Genomic DNA, 13343 nt, shown 5'->3' on the forward strand with positions numbered 1-13343 from the left:
CGTATCCCATCAAATTGGAAGGTGCTTCTGCTAATTCTGTTTGCGTGGAGAGCCTTTCTCTCCCACGAATGGACAGATAATGCTTGAAACTGAAAAAAAAAATCACTGCACGGATTTTATCTTTCACTACGTGACCGTGCCGATAGGTGCGTTAAAATAGGCCCTGGTTTTCCCCAAAAAGAAAATGCCAATATGAATCAATATTGCTCTATAGGCAATCCAGTCATTTCACAGTAAATAGGGAGTGAGGTGGAAGTCGGCTCTGATGGTGGGAAACGGCAGCTGTTTGAGCCTAACATGACGGAGAGAAACTAAGTATGGGGAGCATGAAAAAATACACATGACAATATGAGAAGAACAGGGTAGGAAAGTATAAAAGGAAGTCAGTGAATATGGTTTTTGCTGATGCAGTGGTAGTACTGACAATTTAAGAGAGACCTGGACACCAGGTCACTTTGGGGGCTCTATACAAATTAAAGTGGCCCCACGTAGTGTCACTGTAAAGTATCTACCTGTAAAGTACAAGATACATATATCAAGGGAGATACAGAATAGAAAAAAACCAAAAGTTTAGTATAAAAAAACACATTCACAGTTTTATTCAGTTTTACAGGTGTATATATATTGTAAACTACTACCGGGAACAAAATACCACCCTATGTCTATATGATTTTAAATATGGTTTTTTTTTAACTCCTACCCAAACCTACCCCTGTCTAACAGATATCCCACTAACTACCCACCACACAAAATTAACCCATTAGGGTCATGTAAAAATGATCAAACTGGAAAAAATATGTTTTTAATAAAATGGGGACTTGGTGCACAAAAAAGTGCTGTTTTCTTACAGTTCTCTCTCTACTTCACAAAGACAGACACAAACGCAATATAAGTAAGTCATGGGTTCTTTAGGATTGTTTTTTGTATGTCATTGGTCACAAAGGGTCTAAAACAGGTTTGCAGCTGCCAAGTGGCATCAACAACATGAACTTTAGCTGTATTTTATATTTAATTAACAAAACATCAAATCCAAACATGCAAATAGAGATAGATTAACTGAACACAAAACCTATGTCACATGAGCTTGTATAAGGCTTTTCATGTTTTAGTTATGAGAGGTTGTGTAAATCACTGACAGTCCATTCTGTTTCTGAGTTTACATTACAACTCTGTGCTGTCCTTACTGCATGCTTTAGTTCTGCAGCAGCAATATGTCTTCATCAAAGGGAAGCAAGGACATGGTTCTGTGCTGCTTCTGTAGCAGAGAAAGAGAAGGGCATGGCATCAACAAATATATTTTATAGGTTGTATAGCTAAGATTAAAGTCAAAAATCTCTCTATAATCCTTCTTCCATGATGTCCTTTATCTCAGACAGCTCTAAAAAGTTATTAATTTATATTATCAAAGCCCTTACTTAATACAAAAAGGCCACAGTTATAACAGGCAATGAAAGATAGCCAAACTTAGAGCTCAAAGACCTGGTTAATTTTATATTCATCTGAGTAAAATGGTCACAGTGGTTAATACTAAAATAATAATAATGGCAACAAGAAGACATACAAAAAAGTAAATACAAACAGTATTAAGATACTAATGGAATAAACAATTAAAGTCCCTTGTCAAAAGTAATTAAAGAAATTCAGGGATTTCAAAGTGTTTCCCTCGGATCCTCATTTTGATAGGAACCATTTTTCTCTACTAGACTACTAATTTGGTTTTACGTGGAGGGGAGGGGGGGGGCAATCTCCCAGGCACTTTTTTTTTGCAATCTCAATGATTTAGATTGCAAAGCCTGACCACAAACTATGGCCTAAAATTTGTTTTTTTTCTGGTACACTACATTGTACATTTATAACTCTGGGTTGATTGTGTCCCCATGTTATTACTTTTTCATAGGTACCAAACATCTCCTACCTACCTGTCAGCTACATGATCCATTCATCAGGAACCAATTAAATAGCCTCCTACCATATTTCTAAAGCTCTGCACAGGGTGAGAAGAAACAGGGCAATGTGCCAGATGCACCCAAAGATAGGGAGGAGAGGAGTTGAGGGAGAGAGTGTGTGTGTATATGTATATGTTATGTACGTATAGTGCGTATAGTGACTCAAACACTCAAGTTCACGCCAATACACTAACACTCTGACGCCATATGTTAAAACACACAAATACCCACATTAATGTCATACATTAACACAGACAAACGCTCTAACACCCTACACTAACACAAACTCTAATGCCACATACATTACACTCAGATACATACATACACTCTCCAATATCTTACACTAACACATACACCGTTACTCTACACTTGTGTCTGTGTCTGACCTACCACGGGCATGGGTGTAGGAACCGGGGGACAGATCCACCCCAGGAAATCATGGGGGGTGACTGATAATGAAGAAATCCCCCCAGGGCCATAGGAAGGGAGGAAGAGAGGCCCTCGCAGCTGCAAGGGAGAGATCACGGATCTCCCTAACCAGCCCAAAACTAAGGTAGCACATGTGAGTGAGCTTCCTGTATGGCGTTGGCAGGGGGGCATGCCCCCCACATCATGCTGTGCCCTCCAGGTGTCCCCCAATCGACATGTGTACGGCACCCAGGCGGAGGAGAAAGGGGGCGCCGAGTGGTCGCTCATGAAAGAGTTTTCAGCAACCACTCAGCGCCCCTCTGTCTCCTCTGCCCTGTGCCGCCACCCGCCTCAGCATTCCCACAGGACTTTAGCAAGGTCAGTGAACTACAAAAGGGAAGAAAAGGGGTTAGATAATGAGATGGGGTAGATAGTGAAAAGGAGGGAGAGGGGGTAGATAGAAGAAAAGAGGTAGTAAGAAAATGTAAATAAAGAATGAGGATGAATGAATATGTGAATGAATTGTGTGAATGAGTAAGAGTGACTTAATTGATGTGTGGATGAATTGTGTAAATGAGTGAGATAATTAATCTATGTGTGGATGAATTGTGTAAATGAGTGAGATAATGAATGAATGTATGGATGAATTGTGTGAATGAGTGAGATAATGAATGAATGTGTGGATGAATTGTGTGAATGAGTGAGAGAATGAATTAACGTGTGGATGAATTGTGTGAATGAATTAATTAATGTGTGGATGAATTGCTTGAATGATTTGTGAGAATGCATTAATGGATATGTGCTCATGCTGGGCGAATTTTTACAAAGAGTGTCCAGCTCTTCTACTTACTGCAGGTAGTAAAATGAGTCGTGCCATTTGTCTAGTAATTTGGGCTAAGATAACAGACTGAGAATACATAGAAATGGTTGAGACATCTATACATCTGGGGGCATGAAAGACAAATTAGCAGTCAATATGCTGACAATTTAAATTAGAATGATCGTCCCATGATATGTTATTATTCTAAGTCAAAAGTATATGTTGAAGTAAGGAAATTTTTGTTTATTATTATTATTATTATTATCCTTTATTTATATAGCGCCAACAGTTTACGCAGCGCTTAATACAATACATAAATTCAAGGGATATGACAAGACAAGAATTGACAGACTAAGACAAACCGATACATTTGGTGGAGAGAGCCCTGCTCGCAAGCTTACAAGTATGTGGCCATCTCATGTCAAGGTGAAAGGGAAATCTCAACAGTGACTCAAACTCGAGATAAACCACTCCTACCGTTGGCAATGGACCTGACGCTGCTACATGGAAAAGTCTTCTTTTTACCCACAGACAGCCCTGTTGATGTTAATCAGCAAGATGCACTACATGGCCAAAAGTATTGGGACACCTGAGCGTTACACCAAGTGGGACTTTTATGAAGTTGCATTCTAAATACACAGACAATAATATGTAGCTGGTCCCCCTTTTGCAGCTATGATAGCTTCCATTCTTTTTTTTTTTAGATTTTGGAGTGTTTCTGTGGGAATTCTTGCCCATTTATCCAGTCGAGCATTTGTGAGGTCAGGCATTGATGTTGGACGAGAAGGCTTTGCTTGCAATCTCTGTTCCATTTCATCCTAAAGCTGTTCAATAGGGTTGCGGTCAGGGCTCTGTGCGGGCCAGTCAAGTTCTTTTACACCAAACTCATCCAACCATGTCTTTATGCACCTTGATTTGTGCACTGGGGCACAGTCATGCTGGCATAGAAAAGGGCCTTCCCCAAACTATTCCCACAAAAGTTGAAAGTAAAGCATTGTCCAAAATATCTTGGTATGCTGAAGCATTTAGATTTATTTTCACTGCAAGTAAGGGGCCCAAACCCTGAAAACAGCCCCAGACCATTATCCTTTCTCCAAACTTTACAGCTGGCACAGTGCAGTCAGGCAGGTAACATCTCCTGGCATCCACCAGACTCTCCCATCAGACAAATAGAGAAGCGTGATTTATCACTCCACAGAACAAGTTTCCACTGCTCTAGAGTCCAGTGGCACCATGCTTTACACCCCTTGATCCAACGCGTGGCATTGTACTGGGTGATGTGAGGTTTACATGCAGCTGCTTGGCCATGGAAACCCATTTCATGAAGCTCCCACCGCAGAGCGTTGGCGACTTTTACGCACCATGCACATCGTTGACCCCGCTCTGTGACTTTACATGGTCTTCCGCTTTGTGGCTGTTCCTAAACACTTCCACATTCCATTAATACCACTTATGGCTGACCATGGAATATCTAGCAGGGATAAAATTTCACAAACTGACTTATTACAAAGGTGGCGTCCTATCACAGTACCATGCTTGAATTCACTGAGCCCTTCTGAACGACCCATTTTTTTTACAAATGTTTGTGAATGCAGACTGCATGGCTAGGTGCTGGATTTTATACACCTCTGGCAATGGGTCTGATTGAAACACCTGAATTCAATAATTACTTTTGTCCATATGATGTACATTGTCACTGTTGTACAAGCTGCCATACATATGTATTTGGCAGAAAAAAAGATTTGCCTCTTCAGCATTATCAAATAAACAGGCGTATTATGCAAAAACTAGAATTTTTAGAAAGCACAGTATTTTCGAATACTAGTAATAAAAAACAAATGCTGGGAGTTCCCTCTCAACTTTCTGGCTTTCTGTAGGGCAAGTCATTCTCTTTTAATTGTACACAAAAGAGACAACCCACCTGTTCAAATACAATGAAATGTCAGATCCTTTATTAATTGTCTCCTTACAGCTGTACACACAGCACAGAGTGCCACTGGGGGAACAACTTAAGTTCCGTCTCATTACAGTACATAATTTGTTCTTGCAATGATTTCAGCTAAATTAAACTTATTCTCATGACAATGCTATCAGAATATGTCTTAAATTGTCTTTCTATTATTCAAGATTCAATTTTATTACATCAATTCTCACGATTTCAGGTGACTAGTAAAAGTTAAATCAATATATGCACATAAGGTCTATGTGTATACATTTATGTGAAGGTGCCAGGAATTATAATAAATAGACATTGATATATTTATATATATATATATATATATATATATATATATATATATATATACAATAGATAGATAGATAGATAGATAGATAGATAGATAGATAGAATGATGATAAATAGAGAGATCGATTGATAGATCCAGTGACAAAATATGTTTCTTTGTGTCCAACCTGAATAACAATATTATAATATTTAATATGATTTATGGATTGAATGGAGAGGTTTTAGTTGGTAAAGAACTTATATTGATATATAGGGGCCATCAAACAAACCACCATCCAATGGAAATCTCTCGAAACATTCACAAATTAGCTAATCTCCACTATTTTTCACATCTTTAATAGTTTATGCCTTTTGCATGTTATTTTTATTTCGCAAACTTAAGAATACTTTGTTTTTTGAGTAGATTCATCAGACTTAATGAACATTGACAGGAAAGAAAGGTGTCATTATGTGAATAAACATCTAAACATCCTTTAGGGATTGAGAAGGAGAGAAAAACAAACTTTTAGGGCAATTAAACATTAGATGATAGACATTCTTGGTGCTATATAAGAGAGGTAAGCTATAGTGCTTGATTTAAATAATATGGGGCTGCCTTACCCAGAATTGTGTTACGTCTTCAGCCTGTTCCATTTGTATAGTCTTTGTATATGTGAAATGAACTTGTCTTCTTGTAGGCTGCAGGACACTAGTATTCCAGGGACATTTATGAGCGGTGACTTGGTTATTGGAGGAATTTTTCCTGTCCAGCGTTCTAGCAGCACAGCAACTACAAAGTTCACTTCAAATCCAGTTTTCCAAAAATGTGATAATAGGTGGGTAAAATGATCTAGTCGTTTTTGCATTTGCCGGGTAAGTTAAAGAAATATAAACTTAGGAGTACATCTTATATAGAATCTTTATTGGTAATCTGCAAAATTGTTTGGCTTCCAAACCAAGCGGCGAATAAGATTAATGTGATATCAAAGGAGAACAAACTGTGAACGTCTAGTAAAATACATTTAACTGAGTTGATTGCCCATTTTATACAGCTAAAAACAAACAAAAACTTGATAAAACTGATAATACAACTTATTTTAGGATGCTAAAAGAACCAATATTATTTGGCACATATAAAAACAATATGTACTTATACAGTATATAAAACTTGATGTCCATATTAGACATATTATACACAGATTAGAACTAAACAAAACCATATTTTACATCAGTTATAAACTAGAATTATACATTTTATATTTTTCCTAAATATAAACTGATATTTAATTTCATTTATCTCTTTTTCCACTCTTTCTTTGTTTCTTTCTTTTATATATATATATATATATATATATATATATATATATATATATATATATATTGCAATAATACATTGTATATTGTTAATACTGTCTCTTTAAAACAAATGCATTCATGTACAATTGCATTCTGGTAAAAAAAAATAAAAATCAATGCAATCAATGTGATCAATGTTGGGGTTAAAATCTTTTCAGCATTAGTTTTTAATATTTTAAATTATTTTGCATCTAAATAAAACAAGCCACAAAATAAAACTGTAAGAATATGCTAGTTCTTTTCTGGTTAAAAAAATATATTATGAAAAAATAGACATGCACATTACAAACCCTAAAAATTCATAATTATATGAAAATAAATATTTCTATTTATATAAAATAAATAATAAAGGGAAATGGGTAAAGGTTTTTTCACATCTATAAGAGTGTTTTATGTTAACTGTGCAGCCACAGTTCTTTCGTTTGTATGAAACCAAGATTGTAGAGATTTTATTCATAAGTTCTTCTCTGTTTGATAAGTTTTCTAGGCAAAGTCAGGTTGACTAATTTCCTTCTTTCAAAGTGGATTTTAAGTCATGATGTGAATAGGAACGAAAGTGAAGGGAGCTGGAGCATACACAGCATTTTGTACTTTTCACATTTCACATTTCTAAATGGCATAAGCGCAGTTAAGTTAAGATGATTTAAGGATATATTGTTCCTGAATTTGAATATATGCAAAATCAATGGGAGGTCTACTATAGTGATTGTGAGTTAAGTGGCAGTCACTCAACTATACATAGTATGTGAGTGTCAATGTATATATTGTATGGCTATATATGGTATATGTCTAGGGTCCTAGTATCACCACTCTGTATATGTATTACTATGTATTTTATAATTATGCTTTCAGATGCCTAACATGATGTGGTGTTTTGTGTATTAATCAATGATTCCAAACCCAACCCTTGTGTTTCAAGCTTTGATTTTAGGAGCTACCGCTGGATCAGAGCAATGGTGTATGCAATCCAGGAGATAAACCGTAATGAGTATCTTCTCCCAAACATCACTGTAGGCTATGCCATCTATGATTCGTGTGATAATATAGCTATGACAATTGGAGAGATATTCACTATGCTTACGGGGCTGGGCAAATCTACCCCAAACTACCATTGTCAGATGAAGTCTCCATTAATTGCTGTTATTGGTGAATCTGCATCAGCAATATCAATTGCAATGGCAAGGATCCTTGGAACTTACCATTATCCACAGGTAACATTGAACTAAAATACATGCACATCCTACTAATATATACATCAAATATTCTGTACAGTTAGATGTAGCTACATGGGCATATATTAAGAAATGTACTATAAAGCATATTTTTAGTTAGACCCAGCTATGCTTTACCTAGCAGGCAATGGGGATTTTTGGTCAAAGGCATCATTTAAGTTACCCCAGCTGCAATTTTTCAACATTAAATTAAATAATTTAATTAATTTTTAATTAATTTAAATTAATAAAAAAAATTTACATTTTTTTTATTATTAAAGTGTTATTATTTAGTGTTGTTTTTTTTTAATATGTTTCAATATATTTTCAATGTAGGTACAATTAAAAAGAAGATTCTCACTATAACATTTTAATACCCATTGGTGTCTTATTCACCAACCATTAACTTAAGTCTGCTTTAATATATATATATATATATATATATATATATATACATTATTATGACAAGGTTACATATAACATGTGTGCTATACATATATGGGAACTCTTGAGGTTTGATCTAGAATTTTTGCATTTCACACAAGAATCTCTTCAGGTGACATGGCAGATCGTCAGGGTCCCACAACCTGAAGGCAACGCTTCCATATTCTGCTTGGTTTTCATGACATCTTAGCATCCCGGTTGCTGTGTTTCTTATGAGTATCTCATATTAGAAAATCCTGCTTAAATATTCACGGCGTCAATTATTTAAAAGATGTAAGGAAGGCAAGTTGCTGACTGGTTTAAAGAAATAATTAAAAAAACTCAATTAAATGCATTGAATGGACGTTCTAGGGTACAGGGCTACCAAGTGCATATATTTAGTTGTATATAAATATAATTCACTCCATTATTTTCTTCTTTTAGGTGAGCTATTTCTCATCTATCCATACTCTGAGCAATAAGCACGATTTTCCTTCCTTCTTTCGAACCATACCTAGTGATACTTTTCAAACCACAGCTTTCGCTGCCATTGTAGAACATTTTGGTTGGAAGTGGGTAGGTACGTTGGCAGAAGACAATGATTATGGGTACCTTGGAGTTCAACTATTCTCCGAACAGGTCCAAAAATTTGGAACTTGTATTGCATTCTCAGAGACGATCCCATTAATTTATTCAAAGCAAAGGTATTCGGCCATCGCTGAGACCATTCAAGGGTCTTCAGCAAAAGTTATCATAATCTTTTCTGGAGACACTAACTTGCTGCCATTGTTTTGGGAAATAGCCGAGCAAAATATTACAGGCCGAACGTGGCTAGCTAGTGAAGGTTGGAGCACATCTGCTTTTCTACTAAATAAAGATCAAGCCAGTTTTTTCAAAGGTACACTGGGACTTGCAATACCCGAGGGGAATATTGCCGGCCTGCACCAGTTTCTGCTTCAGCTTAATCCAATGCAAGACCCAGAAGATAACAGCCTAAAAATGTTTTGGGGACATGCATTTGGTTGTTCTTGGGATGACCATGTAAAAAAACAAAGCAATTCAACAGCCTGCACTGGCAACGAGCATCTGTCAACCGTAAGCAATGCGTATACACAAGTGTCACAACTGAGAATTACTTGTAACGTGTACAATGCTGTATTTGCCATTGCTAATGCGCTCAAGGGCTTGTTGACCTGTGGGAATAATAAAGGATCCATTAAAAATGAGGCATGTGCAAGTGTACTTGATGTGGAGCCTTGGCAGGTAACGTCAAATTACTTTAGCTGAAAACGACACAAGATATTTAATTACTATCAATTACTATCAGTACTGCATGCACAGATGGCCAATAACCACAACTTTAAGGGGCAAATGCGTACGGGGGGCCTCCACAGAGTCCTTTCATGCATTTGGGGTGGAGGGGAGGACATCATGAAACACCACTCAGTTATCATGTGCTTTAAAATGCATTAGATGGCTGGAGTGTCCATTTAACTACATTAAGTAACAACAAGATCTCTGCACAGCTGTCGCATATTAATCGAAGTAAATACAAATTAAAAAATATGCAACATTGTTACTTAGAATGGGTAACTTAAACAGCACCCCCTATGATGTGTTCATTCATTATTTGTTTACCCAACAATTATAATTATAGAAAACTCTAATAATCTTTTTTTTTTTTTTACAGGTGGTGCAATCATTAAAAAGAGTACGCTTTACGGATCAAGATGGAAAGCAATTGTACTTTGACCCAAATGGAGATCCGGTTGCCAAATATGATGTGGTAAACTGGCAGATAGGAACCGACGGATATCTTGGATATAAAAAAGTAGGTGGTTACGATGCCAGTGCAACAATCGCTCGAAAGCTGGTGATTGATGAGTCAGCTACAATATGGAATGGAGACATGTCCCAGGTAACATTTTGATACATACTGTATATTAATATTATTACAGTTGTGTAATAAAACTAGATGTAGCGCTCCATCTTTTCTGATACTCACAAACAGCAGTAAACTGGGAAACAATGAAAGCCAGTAAACATCATTATTACTGAAGAAGTACATGAGTATGTGTGCGGTAGTTCTCTAATCGCCTATGTCTGTTCTCCTGTGTTGCAGCCACCGCTGTCTGAATGCAGCAGTAGTTGTGAGCCTGGATTCAGAAAAAGCGTTATAAGGGGTCAACCCGTATGCTGCTTCATTTGTGTTCCATGTCCAGAAGGGGAGATATCAAACGGGACAGGTATAACTCACAGAGAAAAGTACTACTTATTCCAGAAGGACATTTGAACAAATGGGCAAGAGGAACATTTATTCTCACACTATTTCATAAAAACAAACAAAAAAAAACCCCTGTCTACCCTGGCTCCACATGTGGCTTTAGTCTGTACTGCCTATCAGTAGTCATTGCATGAATCCGGTTCCCAGAGAAGTGTTGGCATATGGTGAAACTTTCATGTGGCTAAAGCAGGCATCCTTGTGTCTATAATATATCAGCACTTCTAGAGGCTGTCCTAACTTATAGGCAATAAGTATGGCTTGTAGTTGTAGGTGATATAAAATTCGACAATATTTTTTTGCTAGGTTATTCCAGTGTCACAAACCTGTCTAAAAGGCATCATTTGTGATTTAGCACAAAATAAATCAGTACTTTTTATGTTTGCTGGCTATTGGTATAACACAGTGCTCTACATTCTTAAAAACTCTCAATAATGTGAATAGAAACAACAAAAGTATTTAAGCAAATTAAATTGTGTAAGTAAAACACATTGTTCTTTTTCACAATGCCTTTACTCAATAGTAAGAACATTTGTTCCCAAATTGCCACATATGTCTTGGTAATGTCCTGCCCCCTATGTATGCCTCTATTTCCTACTGCATTCAGAAATCATTGTTAGTCACAAGCATTATTGTCTGCCAAGCATTGGCCAGATGCTTATATAGAGACATGGGAGATGTAGTTTAGTAACATCTGAAGTGCTATATTGTTGGCTTCACCGATTCTAGATCAATAAATCATTCCATATATCCTTATAGTATATAGTACAATAATATATATATATATATATATATATATATATATATACATATGTATTTAAATGTGTTTTTTCAAGGTGTACCACTGTTTGTATTCTTTTCCCTTAGATTTTACTGAATGTTTGAAGTGTCCCCAAGATTACTGGTCCAACAAGAACAAAGACTCCTGTGTACCCAAAAGCGTAGATTACCTCTCTTTTGAAGAACCTCTTGGAACCACATTCTCCGTATTTGCTGCTTTTGGTATCTGTCAGACCGTTGTAGTCACCATGGTGTTTATAAAATACAGGCACACCCCTATAGTGAGGGCTCACAATTTGGAGATGAGCTTCCTTCTGCTCATATCCCTTATTCTCTGTTTCCTTGGTTCATTCACATTCATTGGCGAACCATCACCTGCTCTGTGTGTCCTTCGACAGACTGTGGTTGGTATAAGTTTTGTCTTATGCATTTCGTGTATCCTTGTTAAAACCCTAGTTGTCCTTCTTGCATTCACAATGTCTAAACCCAACCAAAATGTCCTGAAGTTTTTTAGGCCATGTCATCAAAGGGTGTTAGTTGTATTAACTACTTTAGTTCAGTTTGGTATCTGTGTTGGGTTTCTATCTTCTACTCCACCATCTATAAAAAAGAACACGAGAGTCGAAACAACTAAGATAATTCTTGAGTGCAACCCTGAGTCAGATCTGGCATTTCTCTTTGCCATTGGATACATTGGTCTTCTGGCATTAGTTTGTTTTACTTTGGCCTTTCTTGCTAGGAATTTACCAGACAATTTTAATGAAGCTAAATTCATAACATTCAGTTTACTGGTATTTGTAATGGTTTGGATCAGTTTTATTCCAGGTTACATGAGTACAAGCGGTAAATATATAACTGCAGTAGAAATCTTTGCTATTCTGTCATCGGCTGCTGGCTTGTTAATTTGCATATTCTTTCCTAAATGCTACATTATATTGTTGAAACCAACTAAAAATACAAAGAAGAACCTTACCGGACGTTCCCATCAGGCGAAATGAATAACATTTTCTTTTACATCCCTATTTTTTTATACACACACGTGTGTGTCCATGTTAGTTTTGGAAGGATTGTGTTCACTGAAGAGTTTTACCCCTTAATGATGAAGCCCGTACATGTACGGGCTCAAAATGCATTGTTTTCAATGGGTTTTGGGACCGCCCATTGTCCTTAAGGGGTTAAAATGTAGTAAGCAAAGTCTTCTTTTCCGTCATTTACCTGGTTACTCATACGATTACTAAGTGTTTTTATCCCTTGTCTCTCCCTACTTCATATACCTTCAAGGCCTACTGGGGCTTAACCTTGTTCTCATGTTTAGCTACCCCGCCACTCCAACCCATCCCTGTCCCTTTCCTGCATCCCACAAGAATTAGCACCACATACTCACTCCAACCTACAGTTAATTTAACTTTAAAACCAAAGAATTAAAGTACCAACAGAGTACCTTTAATATGCATTCTTCTTTAATGGGAGCATGAGTGACATTAGACTATAACAAATGGACCAATAATGATTCAGACCATTTTTTTGTTTCATTTTTGAACAAATCTCCCTGTCTCCTTTTTCAGCAGCTCTGCTTCTTGTCTTGTCTCTTCTACCTTCTCTATTTATTTTCCCCTGTACTGTTTTGGATGCTTTCCAATAAAGCCTTTCTTCAATTGTTGAACTTCTCCAAATTATGTGAATATAAATGTACGTGCACGGAGAGAGAAATAAGACACACGACACACTCTGGGTCAGGTCCAAAATCACTCTGCTTTATTTTGTTTATATTATAGATTATATAGTGTCCGGAAAGAGAGACGTTAGGTTACGTAAAGCTTATTAATTGGTTAATCCTGAAACTATACGGAAATAGGCAGAAAACCGTTAGAAACAAATGTTAGATATTTTCCTG

General features: G+C 36.7%; 1 protein-coding gene across 1 annotated transcript; it reads left to right on the forward strand.

Annotated features, from left to right (window-relative positions):
- Positions 1 to 2544: 2544 nt before the first annotated feature.
- Positions 2545 to 12447, forward strand: LOC149300342 (extracellular calcium-sensing receptor-like). The gene is made up of 7 exons (XM_089485303.1): positions 2545 to 2732; positions 6097 to 6234; positions 7674 to 7965; positions 8833 to 9651; positions 10079 to 10306; positions 10511 to 10634; positions 11537 to 12447. Exons 1-7 carry the CDS (start codon positions 2545 to 2547, stop codon positions 12445 to 12447), a joined length of 2700 nt encoding a protein of 899 aa, XP_089341429.1.
- Positions 12448 to 13343: the final 896 nt, after the last annotated feature.

The sequence above is a fragment of the Sceloporus occidentalis genome, unplaced genomic scaffold (genome assembly GCF_023333645.1).
Source record: "Sceloporus occidentalis isolate IW3139 unplaced genomic scaffold, rSceOcc1.0.p SCAF_25, whole genome shotgun sequence".
Lineage (NCBI taxonomy): Eukaryota > Metazoa > Chordata > Lepidosauria > Squamata > Phrynosomatidae > Sceloporus > Sceloporus occidentalis.